The sequence below is a fragment of the Phlebotomus papatasi genome, chromosome 2 (genome assembly GCF_024763615.1).
Source record: "Phlebotomus papatasi isolate M1 chromosome 2, Ppap_2.1, whole genome shotgun sequence".
Classification (NCBI taxonomy): domain Eukaryota; kingdom Metazoa; phylum Arthropoda; class Insecta; order Diptera; family Psychodidae; genus Phlebotomus; species Phlebotomus papatasi.
Window position 1 is genome coordinate 28,102,311 of NC_077223.1, and position 22,625 is coordinate 28,124,935.

Here is a 22,625-nt window from a genome sequence, read left to right on the forward strand (position 1 = left end):
TGCAAAACTTTCAAAGGACATATGCACGTGCCCATGAATTGAGTTAGATAAAGAATTCCCTCAGATAATGCTACTATCTGCTGATTCAGGTGGAATTCAATTTTATTTTCTGAAAAAAAGTTGTCGATGAAAGACATTTTATTCTGACAATGAAAAAGAAATTCAATTAGGTAAATTTGATTTTGAGATTTGTGTTTCACACAAAGGCATGGATATAGGAGGTGAAGATCCTTGGGTAAATTTACCGCCTTAACACCTTCAAATGGGATGGATGCGTGAGGCTGCCAAGACAATAGGGTATATCTCATCTTGCATAAGAGAAACGGTGTTGCGAGGCTAAATATAAAAGAGATTTTCTTCATACTATTCGAAATAAATCCGTGAAATGGGCACAAACTTTTCGGCGACTCACGCAAAAGGACGCATATTTAATTGAGCTTTTCACTCTATGCGTCTGTTGTTTTGGGTGGCTATTTTGTGGTATTTGGCGAATAATCGACATAGAGTCGACCCAATGAGGAAGTCATATACATGATGCTATTTGACGGTGCCACCACAAACTTTATAAATAAAATGCTCATGCAAACCAAAAAAAGAACAAATTGCCATTGCCTCTTGATGAGCCTGCGAGGCGGCGGCGTCCCAATTAAATCCATCTTCTCGGTTATTTTCTATATTTGTCGACTAGCATTCAAACATTCATCCACCGACGAAAATGTTCAAATTTCTAAAATACTATTTTTTTTTGGATAGCAGAGAATGCATTTCTACCTTCTTTTGACTCTCCTATAGATTAAGATTGATAAATCAAATTTATTTTGTGTCTAAATTGATTTAGAACAACTTTTATCACTTCAATAATTTCGCAAGACCTCCCTAATGCTTCTTTCACCTGCTACACTCTAATGATGGAAGTCATCATCGAATGGGTAGATTTTCACATCCAAACTGAAGGAAAACTTTTCACACATTTTCATTCATCAAGGAAAAAAATATAAGAACTATATACAACATTCACTCGACTAACTTTTGCCACAGGCGAGAAAGACATAACAGAGTTGTATCACTATTAATGTTTGTTTATATGACGCCAATAAACGTCAGGTATAGATTGCGATAATTCTCAATTGTTATCGATAAGACACACATTACAAAAATTTACTTATTTTCAACTTTAAGAGCACATGAACTTTAGAACACGAGAATGTTTTTAAATTGATATCCTTAAGATAATACTATAAAAACACAGTTATATTCTCATATTCTAACAGCATTTGATTTATGTATTTTTATGCGCAAAGAAACAAAAGTGAACGAGAGTCCGTTAACCAAATGATATAACTCAAATGATAAACTTTAAATGTTCACCTATATGAAAAATTCCTTTTTATATCTGCTTAATTACAAACCACATTTAAGAAGACCTTTGCAAATCACCATCCAGAATCAAATTCTGGCAATTAGAACTGGAGTTAGAACCATTTTAAGATTAATTTTTTGATCCTTTATAGCTACTCTGAAAAAAATATCTTGTTAAACAAACAAATGGATTTTGTTGAAATTTTGTCAAAAGGATATTATTTACCAATTTCACAAAACTTTTTTTTACATTTTATATAGAAAAACACCCTTTTGATAAACTTTTAACAAGATCCAGTTGGTCGCCGATTTGTCAAAATTTCTCCATATTTTGTATGGAAGAACATTCCTTTTACAAACTTTTCTTGTTAATTTGACAAAACATTTTTTTTTTTTTCAGAGTAGAGTTAGGGAAGTTGAGCCACTTTATGTTTTTTTTTTTCATCGAAAGGTCTTCGGCTCAACCAAAACGTACTAAAAGTTGAGACCAATCCATGTCATAGGGGCTGTGTTATTGATAAAACAAAATTCAGGGGTATTCAAAAATGGCGATTGGAGGTGTGGGAGATTGGCCTGATATCACCAACTTCTAGACACTCATCCACATTTAATATTTCCAAAAAAAAAATTTGTTGACATCTATTTTAAGCCTAAAATAGATACAGGCATCGGCTTATGGATCAGCCTGAAAAATGAGGATTGGTGTCGATCTAAATCGAATTGATCGAACTGAGCTTCTCAATTCATGAGGTCTAGCGAAATTTATGAAAAATATAAAACTTTACTTTGGGCGTTTCTGAGTTACTTTTCGAAATGTCAACAGTAGACAAATTCAAAAAAAAATCATCCCTTGACATATGTCACTTTCATTCCCAATGATTTACGTTTCCTAAATTTGCCTGTAGTGAAAATTGGGACGCTACTGGACAAGGTTTGACCACAGCTATTCCAGAGGAGCTTGTCCACCAAAAGAATGATTAATAATAGGGTAAATGTCCTAATTCAAAACCATTTCTAGACGCTTTAACTTTGACGGAAGATTCAACACATTAAGTTCATATTTTTTCTGAAGAGAATTACATAAATTTTCTTCTTGACTCTTCTAGAATGTTACTGTTTAGTAAAAATTCTTTAGATATAATTTGAAAACTTCTTAAATACAAGAAAATTAAGAAACAAATTAATCCAAATGGAGACAAGGGAAACTTTCTAATTGGAGACAAATAGTGTAAGTGAAACTGCGACGAAAGGTTTCCAAAACTTTATCGAGCTGCTCTTCTTGAGTACAGGATTTGTTCTTATTCCTGGTCTTTTCTCATTTCCCATCTAAAACAATAAGAAAATCTCTCCAAAAAAATCATATTTTCGGTGTTTCCAATTGAAGCAATTGCAGACACTTCAGAAAACCCTTTTTGTTCACGAAATAGGTAATTATTTCATTTAGATTAGCAATAAAGATTAGCACTTAAATTAACTAAAATTATCCAGAAATATGACATAAATGTTAAACAAAACGAATAAACAACAGTCACCCCATTGTGTTTTTCATTGGAAAACATGGTCGATCTATGAAAAATTCGATGGTGAAAATTTACACTTTTATTTTTTCTGAGAAATTAACAAAATGAAATTTGTGAATATGAATGGATTTTCGCTTTATTTGGAGCAAAATTAACTAGATAATGAAACTGAGGTATGGAAAATATATAAATATAGTAATTTAGTACTGTATGTATCGTGAAAACAAATGATGTTTCCATTTGGAGTAGCGAAAAATTTCCATTTAAAACAGGTTTTGAATTAGCTTAATTTACCCTAGTCTAAATATTTTAGAAATAAAAATATTTTTTCCAATAATTTTAAAAAAGTAAGGTTAAAAATTCATTGTTGTCAAATGTGTCAAATACACGAAAAACCAACTGAAAAATGGGAAAAATGTGTTCGGTTTGACTTCTTTTAGTTTTTTTTTGATTTTAGCTAAAATTCTTAGCAATTTCAGTTTCTGTGGTTCGATGTGAAATGCGAACTCGTCAAGTCGGTCCAATCAACTGTAAAATTTCGCAGTAAAAGATGAGCCTAAATTGTCATACATTGTGGATTTAGAATTAGAAATTAGCGTTTTATGTGTGAATTTCTAAAAAAAAATGTGCACAATTTGATTACTGGAAGACTTCTACGGGAAGTGCACTGTTATTGCTTTTCTGATATGAAGGGGACCACTCTGACCACTCCAATCTTCCCAATCTTTATGCATTTTAAGAGCGATATTACGTAACATCACGTCCATGTTTTGTTTTTCACTCAATTGACATTACGAAAGAATAATAAATAATGCTGGCACAACATTCCATGAAGGAACTAGGCCTTCCCACAAGGGATTTCTAGACATGCATTATTATTTTTTCTTGTACGGGATGAGGTTGTCAGTCCCATGACCGTGGAATCAAGTGCAGTGAAATTCACTGGATGCAATCCGAACACCTTTAACGTCAGAAAAATTCCTGGTGACCTAAAGGGGATTCGAACCCGGGACACTTGCATCATAGAGCGAGTGCTCTACCACTTGACCCATTGAGTATCCTAAAATACTCAATGGGTATTAAGACATTTATTAAGTGCATTATTAATAAATATCTTATGCAATTAGAAAAATTGATGTAACTTGTAATGCATATATAGAGAAAATCGACGACAAATTATTAAAACAAAACTGTTTTTTTTTTGGTAATTGCGAGATTTATTGCTGATACGCTATGTTTCAATATAACCTGTTTTAAATTTTTATAATAACACTAATTTATATCACCTAGAACGTAATTAAAACTTTATATTTCATTGCATAAATTTTGTTGAAAGTTAATTAAAATAAATCCAATTAAATTTTTTAATAAATGTTTTATATTATAATTAAATTTAAATAGTACAGTAGACCAAGGAATATTATTGATTGCGTTTGATGAAAATATGCAATTCTGCTCGAACTCCATAGAGCGAGCTGTATATTATAATTCCTTGATTTTTTCATCCCCCGAAACTTCTACCTTCCACCTCCGGGGATCACTTTTCTCATCGTATCTTTTGCGTGACGATTTCTGAGAGAAATGATTTCAAGTTGTTTGTCTGTTTGCCTTCCGACAGAGTGTTGACAGCTCTAGAGGTCAAAACTGTTAGAGATAGGGACTTGGGACTTTTGTGGGACCCCCGTAAGTCGGTGCAAGGAATATCGCTCTTTTGAAATTACAAGGTGCCAACTAATTTTCGGCCTTTTTTCGGAGACAGCATGAAAGTTTCAGCTTTGTGTAAATAAGTATCTCAATTTAATGACTGAACAAAAACAATTTATTTCTTTTCTATTTGTATGAGCACTAATATAAACATCGAAACTTTTATATTTTTACCTTTCAAAATATGTTTTTTAATGAGTTAGCTCCTTGTCATTCTAAATGATGTGCAAATTTGGCTGAAATTAGAATGACAAGGGATCAACTTGCTTGAGTTAGTCCCCTCTTTCACAAAAATTTGAACGATGAATATATTTTGTGCCCTTTTACTTCAAACAAAATTATGCAAATACTCAAAAAGTTTAAAATTTTGAAAAATTTTTCTAATAAGGAAATTTAATGACTTATATCATCTGAAAATTTATTAAATTGTCTTTCTAAGTGGATTAGAATCTCAAAATCGCAAAAAAGTGAGTTGACCCCTTGTAATTTCCAAGGAGCGATATTAACATTCTACTCCACACCTCCGCTTTTCAGATCCAAAGGTCAAAAAGCTTTAAAAAGCGTAATATTCAACCGAAAAGGATCATTTTTGGGTTTGTTGGAAAGGTCTTGGACTGTCTGATAATTCTGAACCGGTTTAAATGGTTATGAACCAAAAGCAAATTTTCTCCGAATTGTATTAGGGGAAACTGTGACACCACCGAAAATGAGGTAGTACCTAACACTGCAATTAGGACGAGATCTGTATGAATTCTCAGATACTATGGGGATGCTTGTCCCCTGATGTTCGTCATAGTCCAAGTAGTTTAGAAATAAAAATGAGTGTTCGATCTTTTACGAATCGGTTAAAATGCGTTGTGAATCGGTAAACGGTAAATGATGCATAAGAACTTTTAAGATATGGCCTCTAAGTAACGAATTGGAGCATTTCGCAAAGCATGGGATGCTTTGCCACTTGGTATTAAACTTTTAACATAAACATTGGTTATGCATTGCAAATTGAATATACTCAAAATCATTAGGTATATTGAATTTTAAATAAAATTTTAATTTATCAATTCTGTTGTAACGTGTTTTTCAATTGTAATTTTATTTGCCCGATAGGCTTTTCGTGGTCAGTCATTCATATTACAATTTTTTTTTAATGAGCAGATATCAAGAGCTTATGTTAACTTGCTGTAACGTTATTAATTATGTGCATAAGTGTGAGATGAGTTCAATTAAATTGTGACAGGAAAATGGTTTTAATTTGATATTCGCATTTTGCGTAGGATCACTAATTGTTTTATTTGTACTTGACAATGAAAATATGTATACAATAATTTGGAAAATATTAATGAAATTGGAGGATATACCTTTGAATTGACTGGTGTTACGTGAAAAAAAAATCGATGTGACAGCAAGTTAATTGTGAAATTGGGCGTTATTCCGCGATGTACGGCTACTAATCAAACAATTTGTTTGCAAAGCCCAAAGCCAATGAGATTCCATAGAACGTAGATGGATCAAAAGAGTAATTTGAATATTTAGTTTGTGATTGAGAGACTTGCAAATGAGAAGTAGAAAAAAAAATACAGAAAACAAAACAGTTTCACCATTATTATTTATTCACTTCAGTAATATTCATTTAACCTACGCATTGTGAACTTCATTATTAATTTATTACATACTTAATCCACATCTACGATAAATTGTTGGGTATTATTATTTTTGTTTGACTTTTCATGAAATCCCCAGCTTAAAGATATTTATTTTAATTTTTAGCTGTTCGGTAATAGAATTCTTTTCTAGAAATTGGAAAAGCAAAAAACGTTGTAGTTGGTTGTAAATGAGTCATATTGTTGTCATCATGTCTACAATTTAACCCTCTATCAAGTAAGACCGTCTCAAGGCGATCATTCTATAAAACGCATTTACTGCGATAATATTATTTATTGGAAGTTAAAATATCTACAGTGTCCTCAAGTCTTACTAACTTATTTCCTGAAGCTGAACTCATTTTGACCTTTCGTTTGGTTACCATCTTCAGTTTTGTGTGACAGGTCAGAGAAAAAAACAACAAAATGTCGTTCACGACATTTTTCGTTTTCAAGTGCAAAAGAGATTGTTTTAAAGTAATCTAACTGCAGTGAGGGTTTTCCTTTCTGAAAGATATGTTATTCTAGTTTGTATATTTCAATTGATAAATCTAAAAAAACTAAAAGTATATGAGTTTTGGAAGAAAAAAAGGAAGACCGCCTGTGGGCGGTGTTATCGGTTCAGACGTAGAATTTTCAAAAATTACCGATTTTTTTATTTAATTGTTTTGGTTTTTCTAGTAAAATATACTATTATTTTGCAACATATTAATCATTGAAAACAATTGAGATTACACGAAGACTGTCCAGAATAAGTAAAATGATCGATTTCTGCAAATTAAACGAAATTGATAAAGAAGCAGACTTCAACAGTGATGATGAATTCCCTAATTCGTACTTTAATGCCCCAGATCGTGAAATAGAACCAGAAGATGAGCAATTTCATACCTAGCCTGCGACCTATTAGTTTAAAATCAGTCTTACTGCCATACCTTGAGCTTCATTAACGTCTAATTATAAAAATTATAGGGTAAGTGTGCCAAATATCGCCATAGTTGCATGCAAGCGCCAAGGTCTCAAGTTTCACAGTAAAAAAAATTAACACTATTATAGTGTGTAATCTTTCACACCACTATTATAGTGTTAAATTTGGAAAAAAAGTGTTTAATTTAAAATTGTTTAATTTAAAGTTGTTGACGTTGTTGAATTTTAAGATGTTGAATTTGGAATTGTTGAATTTTTATGTGTAAATTAAAAAATTGTTGAATTCTGTTTATTGTTGAATTTTCTTTTCATTTCGAAGATTTTGATTTTTTTGCCTTTTTAAACATTTTTATTGGTTTTTCCTCTACTCGGGATCCCCCTAATGCGAAATTATTACATCTGATGCTCGGATCTTCACGATATACTTATTATGCATATAAATATTTGATGTTCTATATGACTTTTTCCCAATGAAAAGCATCTCGACTGAAGTATAAGTCTTAATTGGAAATTCAACAATTTTTACACAACTTTTGTTTAAAAATTCAACAAATTTGGTTGAAATACACAAGGCTTCACACTATAATAGTGTTAAAAACTATGATCAAACTATAATAGTGTTAATTTTTGATCATATGACAAAAAATACCATAAAGTTGCGTATTTTTTCACGCTATAATAATGTGAAAAACTGTAATCATACTATAATAGTGGTAATTTTTTGAATTTGTCAAACAGTTTTAAATTACGAAACATTGTTGAAAAATTTTTATGATTATAACTGTGACAAATTTTACACAGATAGCAATTAAATAATTAATTTATCCGATTTCACACTATTATATTGTTAAAATTTTACACATTTTTAAATTAAACAACTAAAACGGACGATTTTGCACAGTAAAATTTTACACATTTATTTACTGTGTGCTATATTATTAATACAAATTGAATATTTTTGTTACTCCTTCTTAAGGAGTGTTGCTTGGAACCTTGTAGACAGTTTATCGTCTTTATTTACTCTAAAATCATTCTTAATACATTTTAAAATAAATAAAAATGTTTACATAGCTTTGGTGCCTTATTTCGGCCACCTTCATTCTCATAGTTCTTTGCCCATCAGGAATTCTTCAAATGTCTTTTTCACGTCATCTTGTTTGTCGAAGGTACATTTTTTGTTATTTTTTTGCATTGTACAATCTCTAGAGCAGAGGTGTGCAAGAACCGTTTGAAACCGATAAAACGTCAAATAAAGCTTGTTCGTCAATGGTCAAAACGCTACCTGAGCAAACTTATTTTGACATTTATTCGGTTTCAACGGTTCTTGCACACCTCTGCTTTAGAGTATGTAAAAACTAAAAATTCATGGAATTTCGACTAACAAAAAATATGGCCGGAATTGCAAGCTGGCCGGAATTTAGTACACTTACCCTAAACGTTTTTTTTATCCTAAAAATATCATTTTTTAGATAATCATACAACATTCATCCATAAAAAACGTTTAAAATTAATTTATTTTACTATTTGTGCACTATTTTTCAATAAAAAGTATTTCAGTCTTTTGATGCCTTAAACTGATATGACCAGGCGGTCTTTACCTTTTCTCACCTGGCGTTCAAACGGAAAGAGATAATAAAGAATGGATAGTTTTTTTTTTGAGTTCAGTGGACCATTAATTACCCTAGACAAAATTATTTAACTACTTTTTTTTAGATATTAAAGAAAACACTGTTAGAGCAGGGGCCTATCGACATTTTATTTCTTCATACGATTTTGCATAGAGGCACTGAAGACTATTGGCAAGTTTTTTTCTAAAAAGAATTGACTTATCAGTCTGATATATTTCGAAATCATTTATTAAAAGCTATCTAAAAATACATATTTCATAATGTTTCACTAAATAATACAAGAACTACGAACAAATTTGTTTAAATCGCGGTGCAATGTCTGCAAAATTTTCACAAGGAAATGTGAAAAATAGCTTCACTTTTTATTAGGCTTGATAGGTCCTTGGTTAGAGGGTTAACTCGCGGGTTGTTTTGATTGAAAGTATTTGTTTTTTTTTGCGTTGTAGGCCTACGAACTGTCAACGCTGACGGGAACTCAAGTGATGCTACTGGTGGCATCAGAGACGGGTCACGTGTACACATTTGCTACACGCAAACTTCAGCCAATGATAACGTCAGAGGCGGGCAAGGCCCTCATACAGACGTGCCTCAATTCACCGGACCCGCCAAGCAGTACTGGTGCTGGTGATCAGAGGATGTCTGCCACAGGATTCGAGGAGACAGAGCTGAGTTACAACATCGGGGATGAAGATTCCAAAGTAAGACAGTTAGTTTATGGTCATGGCCACCATGGGCACGCTCATTTAGGCCATCCGCAGGCGGGTCACTATGGACTCGAGCAAGGTCTGATGCAGCAACCGTTTGGGGGAGGTGGTGGTGGTGGACAAGCCTCACCGCTGTCACATGCACCTCCATACGCCCCCCATTCCGGTCACACGCATCACGCGCACGTGCCTCACCCTCATGCAACGCACATGGGTCACGCACATGCGCAACGGTAGTGCGTGCGTTAACAACAAAAACAAACAAAAAAACTGCGGGCCAGATTAGCGTGTCCACGGGCGCTAGTGTAGCCATTCCCTATAAATTCAAATAGATTTATTTTTAACTTGATTGAGATCTCATGGAATTTCTCAGTAAAAAAAAAGAACAAACAGACATTTTAGAATTAAATAGTTAAAGTAATTTGTTGCAACAAGAAACATTCTCATTTTCTTTTTCCTCAAAAGGATATTATTATTTAAATGATTTTTTTTTTAATTACAACTTAAGTGATAGTTTATTTAGAAAGTTTCAGAAACTGAGATTTTAGACGAAGAGAAAAAAAAGGAGATTTTTCTATTTTAAGCAATATATTGAAAATTCGACGAAACATAGTTTGTAGATAGTGTTTTTTTTTGTTGTACATAGAAGCACCAAATAACATTCCACCCATGATTCTTCCGTTGCCATATTTTTCGACATGATTTTTATTCATTTGATTCTTCTGGATAAATGTATTTTCCAACAGTTTCAGTTGAATGTTAAGAAAATGTGCTGAAAAGGGGATTTTTTGGCGCTGAAAACCAGAATCAAAGTTGTATGGGAAAATTCACATTTGCTTCCAAAGTGGAAAATTCAACAAGAAACAAGTGCATCAATTTCAATCAGTTTCCCGAAAATCGCGTACTATTCCGTTCAAAGTACATCCCCATTGAAATTCAATTTATTTTCCCCAAAGAAGTACTCTTGGGTAAAGTATAAAATAAACTTAGTGGAGCAAATTTATACTTATTTGGTTTATTTGATAGGTCATTGCAAATTACACTCGGATGCAAATAATGGGATTTTCTCTATAATTGAAGAAGGTAGTACAATTTCATGAAGAAGATAAGACTATCTTTTAGTAATTCGTTAAACTTTGATTTTTAAAAGCCCAAGAGAAATGCTCCTATTCATTGTAATTGATATCTTCTGTGCCTTAATTCGATAATGTCTACTTCAGTATGATCATCAGGTTGTTCCACGTAATTTTTGGCTATTTATAAAGTCTTTAATACCACAGATACAATTGAATTACAAAAAAAAATATTTAATATACCGCTCATACAGTATTACAGAGGAGTTCATTTACTCTAAACGATTTTAAAAGACAATTTGAAAAGATCATTAGTGGATGTTTAAATTTTACGAATTACGAAAATAATGTTTAAAATTTATTGTTTACCTTTGGTTTACAACCAACTTAAATTAACATTCTAAACGTTCCCAGTTGGAGTTTTCCCAAATAAAAAGACATTTGGGGATCAATTTCGAAAGCCAAATAAAAGACATTTTACTTTTCGTTTCATCCGTGAGGTGGCGGAACTATTTACTGAAGAATTTGAAAATATCTCAAGTGACAATAATAGCTCTGCTCATTAATAAAACCTTTCGAAAAGATAAAATCACACCAAAGCTAAGCGAAACCTATTCGAAAATCGAGCGGAAATCTAAAGTTCAAGTTCACGTAGTTGCCACTTCAGCGCTGGTCGTTCTTCCATTTCGAATTTTCGATATTCTTGGCACTTCAATCGTCAACAAAATGCGCAAATTTTTGCTACAAAAAGTGATTTTTTGTGTAGTTTGATAGAAATATTCATTAAAATAAATGTCCTTTTCATGAATTTATTCAGTTTTGTGCAATTTGATCCTTTAAATTTTTGTAAATTGGAACGGGTTTTGGGTAAGTTCTCTTTAATACAGCTTCAATTCGGTAGTGTATAAATATAAACATCAACAAGAGAGCTCTCAAATCGAGAAGTTTATTACTAAACATAAGGGGTGGCATGGTTGGGCATGGTTCAGTAATAATCTTTCGAAAAGACAAAACCAAGCGAAATCTATTCGAAAATCGATCGGAAATCTAAAGTGCAAGTTCACATATTCGCCGCTTTAGCGCTGATCGTTTTTCCATTTCGAATATTCGGTATTGGTGACGCTTCTGTCTCTTATTGCACAAAAGTGATTCTTTTGTGCAATATTGGATGAACATGATGTCTCCTTCTTTAACACCCTTATTCCTCTTGTTCAGTAATAACCTTCCCGATTTGAGGTCTCTCTCCGGTTAAGGTTTTTCCTTTACCGATTCGAAGGTATATTAGAGAGAACTTACCTAAAAACCCGTTGGAAGTTCGAACGTTTAAACCGACGAGTTACACAAAAGTGAGCAAGTTCATGAAATTGACATTTATCTTAATAAAATTGCGATTAAAACGTTCTGCCATCCTGAAATTCCACAAAATAACACAAAAATTATTACACATTAATTATCGACACTCGTTTTTTTTTTACTTGTTCGTTTTCAATGAAAGAATTAGCCAGTCCATGGACGATCTAGCTCTGCCGTACCGTTTAATGAGGATGCTTCTTGCGTGCTGTTTTTTTTAAAGAAGAAGTTTTACTGTGTATTGTGCTTGACCAGAAGAGCTTAGATTTCCGTTATCAATTATATTTTTCCAAGCCCAGTTCGCGGTTCCTCTACCCATTTTTCGTTCTATCCACGAACGTTTGCGCCATTGCATTGATTCAATACTCTATCCTAGTATTGCATCCTCTGACGTTTTCAATCAGTTGAAAAATAAGATTTTTACAGTTAATTGACCTTGAGAAACCGTTATAAGGAATGAGTTTAGGCCAATTGGCAAAAAAACAATCTTAATAACTTCTAAAGCATATCCAACAAGGAAAATCTTATCTTTTCGAAAGACTTTCAAAGAAATACATGTTTTTGAAGTAGAATGGAATGCGTGAGGAAAAATAAGCGTCATGTTAGTAATGCGAAGGTCGACTTATTGGGGGGGGTGTTCGAACACCCTAAGTCGCTATCACAAACCGTTTTGCCTCTAACTTGGGTAAAAAGAAAAGCAAATAATATAAAATCAGTATTACGTTATTTTTCGGAAATTGTTGTACTCGCAAAAGTGTGTAAAAGCAGTGGCTTTCTGAGCTGTGTGTCAAGGGGTGGAAAAGAAAAGATGTGAATATTTTTGCGCGATGTCAAAAAAATAATTTTTTTTTTAAATTTTCTCTAAGAAAACTTCACTGTCTTAAAATAGATATAAGAATAGACATACTTCTCTGTAATACTGGATAGGCGATACTCTACAGATCTTTGGATTTCAACAAAAAAGTACAGTATACTATATACATAATCAGTCCATGTAATTTATTAGGGATTCGTCGTATGAGTGACTCATTTTTTGGATTTTCATTGGTCCAAGTCCAAGTTAAAGAACGACACATATTATTATCATCCAATAATATTTAATGTTCATTCGAGATTGATGCTATCGGAAATTGACTCGTAAATTACAAGTCTGGCACTTTTTACGTGTTTCTAAACAATTATTTAAAAGCTACCTGAATAGAGAATTTCTAAGTGTTTTATCCAGAAGATAAAAAATTTCTTTTTTATGAAAAGTTCTTTTAAATGATATTCTTGAAGGCAATTTTTTTTTAATTGAGAATCTAAGGGGAATATTTTAATAATAATAATATTTTGCTATTTTTGTGAATGCTCATATTCTTGGAAAGCATAAAAGAAAATTATTATTGACAGTATACTGCTAAGGAATCATCAAAAACAGAACGGTTTGGTTAGTATACTTTTTGAGAAGGAAGTAATTGATCAAGCATTGATGCGAATAAGTACTGCTTTGGTGTTTTTTGGACCAAATGAACATGAAATGCGCACACGACTAGAAGTGGGTCTATATTTATGGTGAATTGTGCAAAAGATTGAAGAAAATTCCCATTTTGAAAACAAAATCCAAAAATAAAGTTTCGTCAGAAGCACTCGTCACTGGGGATTTTGTTTATACACCCAACAAACAGATGTAAGATTGAATTTGTGTTAGAATTATTTCCATTTATATATTTGATCTGTTTTCCAACCAAATTTAGCATAGACTCCATGAGTACATTTGTGCTTTCTACTCTTTCAAATGAAACTGATTGAAAAATGTGGTACATGAATTTAATTTTCCAATGCTTTGGTATGCAAAATTTTTCCATCAACAATTTCCCATTGCACATTTTTTCGCAGAACATAGAACAAAAAAAAAAACTGGAAGTAGAATGGGAAGAAAAAATACTCAATCAATCAATAAAATTGGTTACTAGTTGGATATACATATATATATTTGATGTGGAAGTCTCACAACAATTTATTATGCATGTCAGATACACTTTTTCAAGTGCATGACGCATTCAGGGAAAGAGAAAGACTTTTATGGGAGAGATTATGGGAATGCAAATAGAATTTAAATAGCCTGGAGCGTTAATATAAAATCACTGGGCAATTATCTCAAATATTGTTGAAATACGTCATGTGAGTAATCAAATGAATTTTCTTCCTTCCGGCAAAATTAAGAGCCAAGGGGTATTTATTTTTGCAAAAATTTACAGGAAATTTTAAATTTCCGTTTTATACATGAAACATTTTCAATACAAAACAGTAAATATTGTAATAGAAAAGTTTTAGGGACAAATATTTAAAATAAAACGACCAATTACTTTAGCTAAAAAAAAGCAGTGTTTTCAGCATATTTTTGCTGAGTCGATTAGCAAAAATATGCTAACCGGTCAGCAGTTATCAAACAAAAAGTGCTAACCAAATATATGGAAAGACACTGCCTCACGAGTGTCGTTTTAAGGTTAGAAAAATTCAGCTAAAATACCTACGTTTTCAGCTGAATTGAATTCGGTTAGCATTTGATGCTTGCTGGGTAATTTCTCAAACCATGCTTAAACTTCTAAATTTAATTCCTAATAGGGTAGTGTGGTATATTTCGGACTGAGTTTTAGCATTTTCAAATTTCGAACACATTATAGACTTCATAATTTTTTCCCTTGTTGAAATTGATATTTATATTCTTTAATCTATCCAGAATAAAATTCTTATAAAACAATCTCGAAAAAGGCAAAATGTTTTGTATAAAATAACAAAAAATATAAAGAAGTAAAAATAGTGCTTTTCAGAACGCTGTGGGTAATTCGGAACAAAGAATAATGGGTAATTTGGAACAAGGCGTATTCGTACACGTACACACGCTATCAAACACTTGGTATTTGATTATTGGATGCCACTAATTGGACAATCTAAGATATATTGCGCCAGCTCCTTATCCCTTTCGGGAGTAGGTGTTGAAGAGTTTAGTCCAGCATTTCACTAGACACTTACTGGTCAATTTGGTGAAAATCCTATTTCTGAATGCTTCCAGAGCCTTTGCCATATAATTCTGAGTGTACGGTTAGCTTTTTGGAAGCTTCTTTGATATTGGAATTTCAACAAAAACTGGAAATAATGGTTCCGTTCAGTAATAACCTTTCGGAGAGACAAAACCACTCGAAACCCAAGCCAAACCTATTCGAAAATTTATCGAAAGTCTTAAGTTCCCGTTCACGTACTCGCCGCTTTAGCGCTGATTGTTCTGTCATTTCGAATTTCGGTATTCTTGACACTTCTTTTTGTAGTAACGTCAACATCAGAGCATGAAAATTTGTTGCAAAAAGTGATTTTTGAGTAGTTTTGTGGAATTTCAGGATGGGAAAATGTATGAATTGCAGTTTCATTAAAATAAATGTTCTTTTCATGAACTTACTCATTTTTGTGAAACTCTTCGGTTGAAACGTTCGAATTTCTTACGGGTTTTTAGGTAAGTTCTCTCTAATATACTTTCGAATCGGTAAAGGAAAAACCTCAACGGGAGAGATCTCTCAAATCAGGAAGGTTATCACACTGAACGAGAGGAATATCTTCGTAAAGCTTTTTGACAGCTACACTCAACCAGAGAGAGCTCTCAAAACGGGAAGGTTATTACTGCAAACAAAAATTCACTGAACCTAATTACTGGCCTTCGAATACAAGGTCCAAATTTCACTCTTTTATCAAAATTACATTTTAATTTCACGGATAAAAAGGCTTAAATAGTAAAAACCAGTGATAAACCCAGATAAGCTTATCGTTTCTGAGATTCTTTACAGGTGATCTTGAAATGCGTGCAACTCGGGGTGCTTGCAACTCGGGATGCTTCCAACTCGGAATGCGTGAAAATTCGATTGGAAGTTGAATTTTGGGGTTAAAAATTGCATTGGGTGAACTGTTCTTGTCGGTCGAAATGAATAAAATTAGCTTGATGCGATTTTTTTTATCCCCAAACGAAAAAGCATCGTCTTATTTTCGAAATATTCGAAATCGAAATTTCGAAAATCCATTTTTCGATTAAATCTGATGAAATTGTGGTGTCATAAGGGTTGTAGTACTCAACGAGAGCTTTCCAAAACACCAAAATATTTCAAATTCTGATTATTAGAAGCGGAGATATAGCCATTTAAAAATTGAATTTTCAAATGGGGCCTTAATTTTTTTTAATCGAAATCTCTTAGGCCCAGCTATAACGTGCTAAAATTTGAGATCGATCGATACTATAGGGGCTGATTTATTGAGAAAATAAAATTTTGGGATATTCCAAAATGGTGCTAGGAGGGAGTGGGGGTGACTTTGACATTACCAAAGGCACTTATCGATATTTTGCCTTTGCTGAAAACCGCTTGTTGATATCTCTTTCCATTCTCTCTCCAGAAGCGTTTGTAATCTGGACGGGACGGACGGCCGTTCACGAAAATCCATTTTTAGCACACATGATTTTCGTGATCTATGAGTGTCTAAACGTGTAAATCCAAAATTTGGGTTCGATCTGACGAGATCGGATTTCACCTGTGACCGCAAAAGCTGAGACTGTGAAGAATCTCAGCTAATAAAGAGAAACCGCACATTAGGTATAGAAATGTACCTCCTTCCGAAATGTACCACGCTAGTTCTATAAGGTAAATTCTTGTGCGAAAGTGAGGAATTGCGAATTTTTGCAAGATTCCGATACAGTGATTCTATAAATGAGACAAACAGTAATAATTTTGATATAAAAATTCGACGAAAAAAATTAGTTCTGTGGATTAAGTATTGCCTGACTCAATGCGTTTTGTACAAAAGACAGTTAATAATCTCTAAAAATTTAGTTTATTTTGGGGTTATGTTATGATACGGGAGACATCAAACTGATGTAAGGGATATTGACGATCGCTGGTACCCCTTTTCTTTACATTATACAGACTAGTTTTTGCTACTTGGATTCCTTTAACATTCACGATCATTTACAGTTCCTGGGTAGAATGATAACTTTTCGAGACTATCGAATCGATAGTATCGATAAATCTATATCTGTTAAATTAAGTGAATGTCGACTTTTTACGGATTGTTGGGCTATTCATTGTGACATTCTTAAAAGAATGAGACTGTTGATAGACGTCTATATAGACGTCAGAAAGTGCAGCTATCGTTTAAATTTTTCAGAATCGACAGTCGATAGTATCGAAAATAACTTATCATGTCACCCCTGGTGATATTGCAACCCTGCTATTCCTAAGCCTTTCTTTAATTCTAGTTCTTAAAGGAATAGTCTTCAACGATTGGATATGGTAGATTATATCGTCGAAGAGCATCCTTAAGTGCTAGAATTAAAAAAAAGAACAGCAGAGTGTCAAAGTCACACCCATCTACGCTGTATCATTTAATTAAATAATCCTGGGATGTGACCACCGCCAGCTTAGCACAATTGATCCCAGATCCCATGGAAGCTTATTCACGGGAAAATCGCAAACCGTTTGACTAAGGCAGAGGTGCGCAAGAACCGTTGAAACCGAATAAACGTCAAAATAAGTTTGTTCAAGTAGCGTTTTGACCATTGACGTACAAGTTTCATTTGACGTTTGTTCGGTTTCAAACGGTTCTTGCACACTTCTGGACTAAGGATTCTTACATATCTAGTGTTACAATCAATTACTAATCTTGATGTGACCCAAAGCTTAAAACTGAATTAGATTGGTTTTCCAATTTAAAATATTATGAACCTACCCCTTGGCAAAACTCTCCCAAAATTCTGCAGTCATATGGCAAAATTGCGTCAGATTTCGCATGACAAATAAACATGAGGTGGACGATTCTCTCCTGGTATAATACATTGCAATGAATGAGCTATTTAATTTCCACGCCACTTGGCGTATATTATCTCTTGGGCATTTAAAAAGAGGCTTTCTGTGCCTCTTTTTTTGCGCCCACCTGAAAAAAAGAAGAAAAAACGTATCAATTTGTGTGCAATAGCATCAACTCACAGAAAACTATTCCTATAAACACACACATTATCTGAAGAAGGTGTTTTTTGGCACCATCTCTGACTTCATTTCAATAATTGGTTAAAAGAGATGACTTGAATGAATGAGATTTTCAAACATTATTCTCGTCTTCCTCAATATCATTGGCTATGCAATTAATTTCAAAGAGAATAGCGCAATTGCTGATGAGATTTGGGGGATGGAAATGATGGGAGAATGTAAATTGATGGTAAAGAATGCAAAAAAAAAGTTTAGCATAAATCAGAAGCAGTAATTGACATGGTAATTGTCATGTGCAGCCTCTTCTTTTTACATCTTTCTTATTTCTCTAGTCTTTTTTTCTGTTAATTGTATTTCGACCAATTTGTAAATGAGGTGAAAACCACCACCCACTTGTCCATCGCACTCCACCTTCTCTAATTAAATTGTCGAATATTCAAGATGTATAGTTTTACACATAATTCAGCAATCATCATGGTGATGAAAATTTCACATTCCCACAGAATTTCCAAAATTGGTGAAATAGACAAAATATAATTTTGCAAATAGAAATCCAAGAGAATTTTTAATTCTCTCAACGTCTCTAACACAAAATATCCTTCTTTGGTGTGTCTCATGAGTATTTTTGGATGGAAAAGAAGTGTTAGCTAAAAAAAAAATGCAACTTTCCTCTGTCAGACTCTGTAATAGAAGAGGCACTAAGATAGACAAAAAAAGTAAAATAAAAAATAGTGATGAGAGAAGGGGAAAAGATTACATTAAAATTTACAATTTATCGAATGGAAGATGCTAAACTTTCATCCAGACATCGCAAAAAAAATTGAGAAGAGGTCTATATGAAAGAATCCACCCACATTTTGTGGTCGTTTGGCGCCAAAACCACTCTGTGGTCATCAATTAGCATCCGAACAAATACAGCATGGAAAAATGATGATCTTTTCTCCACCTCCAGTGTTTTCTTTCAATTGTGAAAGACAATAAATGATTTTTTTAAATACATTTTTTTATTTTTATTTTAAAGTGTAGTATCTTAAATGTTATTTTTTTGGTTAGTTTTTAATTTTGACAAAATATTAGTTGATATTACTAGGTATAACTATAAGTGTATAAAATTAGAACAATTTTTTACAGAGTATATTAAGTATCTAGTTTTAAAAACTGTGGAGTGTTCTATTCTGTTGTACAGATGGCGGGTTTAAATTCTGCAAAAGTTTCATAATAACTGAAATTTTAGACATATTTAACCCTTTCAGAACGATTTTATGAAGCATGACTCGGAAGAACGTGATTTTGTCTCACAATTCGAATCATGTAATTTTTGTTTTTTCAATATTGTCTATTCTATGATTTAGTGTCGTATAATCATTTTGTAAATTTGTTTGACTTTTAAATTTTTAAAGTAAATAAGGTCCAGTTCGATTTACAAATATGTCCCAATTCAAAGGTACCTGACTTCTCCTTACGATAACGGTGAATGCAACTGACAAAATGTTTTCCCGGCTTTGAGGAAATAATGGAAAGGGCACTCGTATAAAAATCTAAAGCTTCTTTTCATTTAAAATGATTTTTTTCTTCAAATCGTATACAATGAGTCAACATGCTACTACTCACGGAGCACAGTTAGCTGAAAAAAGCAACGTTTTCAGCATATTTTTGCTGAGTAGATTAGCAAAAATGTGCTGACCGGTCAGCAGTTCTCGAACAAAAAGTGCTAACCAAATTATATGGAAATTGCACTGTCTCGCAAGTGTCGTTTTAAGGTTAGAAGAATTCAGCTGAATTGAAATCAGTTAGCATTTGGTGCTCGCTGGGCAATTTCTCAAGCGATGCTTAAAATTCTAAAATTCGGTATCCAATTTTACTGAATAACTAGACTTTTTCATTAATAAACTAGTTATTAAATTGGTGTCCGTTTCTGTGATTCCTATCAAACAAGAAGCATAATATGCTTTTCGTTCTGCATAAGAACAGTTTCTTATTGGTAATCCTGAGTTAATGAGAAAGGAGAAAATAATGTTCAACATTCTTCCGTGTAAACTCATTAATTTACGCTTTTCTTTACTTCTTGCCCAAACATTCAACTTTGCTTAAAAGTTTTTCCTGATCTGATAAAGAGCTTATAACTCTTTTCAAAAGTCAAATTTGGTCAGTGTTCAATTTGGTACTCTAAGAGCAATAAAATTATAGGGTCCCGGTCAAAATATCAAAAGCCAATATCCAGAACGTTAAAATTACGAAGGGGCCAAAAACACGAAAGCTAAAATGCCGAATTCTTAAAAGTGTCATAGCTACTCTCACGATTGCAGCCACACTGTCTGATACGTCAAAAACCCGAAAAGTCAAAATTCTGATTGAACCGAAATCTCGAATGATTCGAAATCTGGAATAATTCAAAATTCCTATTGAGTCAAAATACTGAGAAACCAAAATTCTAATAGCCAAAAATCTCAAACGGTAAAACCACGATAAGCTCAAAATCCCGAAAAGCCGAAACTCCGAATGACCCAAAAGTTTGAAAAGTCAAAATCCCGAGAAGCCAAATTCAAGGCTGATGCGATTACGTTTTTACTGACTTAAATTCATTTTTTACTGAAAGAATTTAATTTCTTATGGCTGCAGCATACCATTTAGATCAGGAAAATTTCATTAAGTCCAAATTCTTGACCATTTTTTTCGTAAAAGCTTCGCATATGTTTATCCTATTATTTCGCACTCTTCTTCTTCTTTTGAACATCACACCGAATTAAATTTATTTCAGTCCAATTTTGAGACCGTAAGACCCGAACAAAACTTTTGAGAAATAAAGTGACGCAAATTTTGATTTCATGAAATTATACCGAGTTAAATGATGAGCCGAAGGAATTGTGACCCAATTTATCTTTTTAGTACTCTATTGTTTATTTGTTTTTATCATTTGTTTCTCTTGTTTTTTTAGTAAAATTCTTTGCTTGCCCTTTCCGCAATTTCTTTCAAAGTTCCAGCAAAGTTTAGGAAAGATTTTTCATTGGACCACAGAATCTGAAATTGTGAAGAGTCTCAATGGAAGTGAGAGAAAAATATTATTTTTTTTTCCAAATTTAAAGTTAAGCGCTCCGGCACACCTTTTAGATCAGGAAAATTTCATGAAATCAAAATTCACATCCCTTTCTTGCTCACACGCTTTGCATATGTCTATCTCATTCTTTCGCATACCAAATTCGATTAAGCTAAATTGAAATTGGAATGAGTGTAAAAGGAAGAATAAGAGTACGAAAGAATGAGATAAACATATCGACGGCTCCATTCAAATGGCTCTTCTGAAATGTTGTCATTCTGAGATAGAATAGTATGGAATGGAACCGTCGATATATGAACCATGTGAGAAAGAAAGACATTCGAATTTCGACTTCATGAAATTTTCCTGATTTAACAGGTGTGTCGGAGCACTGAGAAGAAAAATGAGGGTGCAATTAACTTTTTTTTCTTCATAATTTTAACACTTTTTAGGCGTAAAAATATATCCACATTTTTTAATGTTAATTTTACACCTTTTTAAGGGTAAAATTAACATGAAAAAGGGTAATTTTAAGCCCTAATACACCTAAAAAGCATAATATTTACACCGATTTCGGATCAATACTGCAGGGTAAAATAAACATTTCCGGAATGTTATTTCAACTTTTTCGGATTTCTCTCAGTGAGCCATAAGGATAGAGTTGTGCCCCTGTAATATCAAATGATAAATACGATCCACTTATGGCCTCTGCACACTTGAGAAATTTATGTTCATATTGAAGAGTTTTTCCTACACAAGTCTAGAGAATTTGCTTCAATGTGGACATAAATTTTTCTAATGTATAGAGGCCATTAGGGAGATATGACAATTGCATAATTTGGGGAAAAGTTTTTGCTCCTAAATCTTCTCCTTCTCAAAGCTATTAAAATGTTTATACGACACTAGATGATGCAATCAACGATATTTACGAGAATTTACGAGATATTTACGAAAAATACCATTCAATTCCTGTAACAGCAGTGGAATCCTTCTTATACCTGTCTAAAGTCAGAAAACTGCAAAAAACTTTAGTAAGAAAGTACAAAACTTAATTTTCTTCGCGAAACACCTTCGGGTGGTAAAACTTGAAAGAATATTCATGCAATATTCAAGTAAATCTGTGTGAAATATTTTTGTTATAGAGAGTATCTTTTCAAAAGTTGGTTCGCCAGGATCAACGACGTACTTAAGGGTTAAATTATAAGATGCACTGCAAAGTATGTCTAAAATTTTCTTATCTCGTTCATTTTTGGCCTCTACACATTGTGAGCTTCAAAATGGGACATTTTGACGCGATTTACACATGTACAAGGGATTATGGTAAAAAATGTTCTATTTTGACGAAAAATTTTTCCAATATGTAGAGGCCTTTATGCACGTTGCTGAAGTATGAGCAGAAGAGTAATTTTTACAAGGAAAAGTTTTATGGTCTGCCAATAATTTATATGAAACATGCAATAGAAAAGGACACTCACATAGAATATAATAAACAAATCATTCTGAAAGGAAATAAAAAGAAGAAGAAAAAATGTACATTTCTAGTCAAAATGTATGAATAGTATACAAAAATATAAATTATAAATTTAACTGTAGCACGTGAAAACGTTAAATTTGATAAATAAAATGTATAGAAATTGAGCAAGATGGGATGAAAGAGAAACACAGAGAATGAAAATTCAAAACATAAATC

The 22,625-nt window shown here is 32.9% G+C and overlaps 1 protein-coding gene across 1 annotated transcript in view; it reads left to right on the top strand.

The window, feature by feature from the left end:
* Positions 1-208: 208 nt before the first annotated feature.
* Positions 209-22,625, top strand: part of LOC129800301 (serum response factor homolog) — a 101,172-nt gene continuing 78,755 nt past the window's right edge. The window contains exons 1-2 of the mRNA XM_055844581.1: positions 209-235; positions 9,219-9,470. Coding sequence (XP_055700556.1) covers positions 209-235; positions 9,219-9,470 — 279 coding nt within the window. The remainder of the gene's footprint in view (positions 236-9,218; positions 9,471-22,625) is intronic.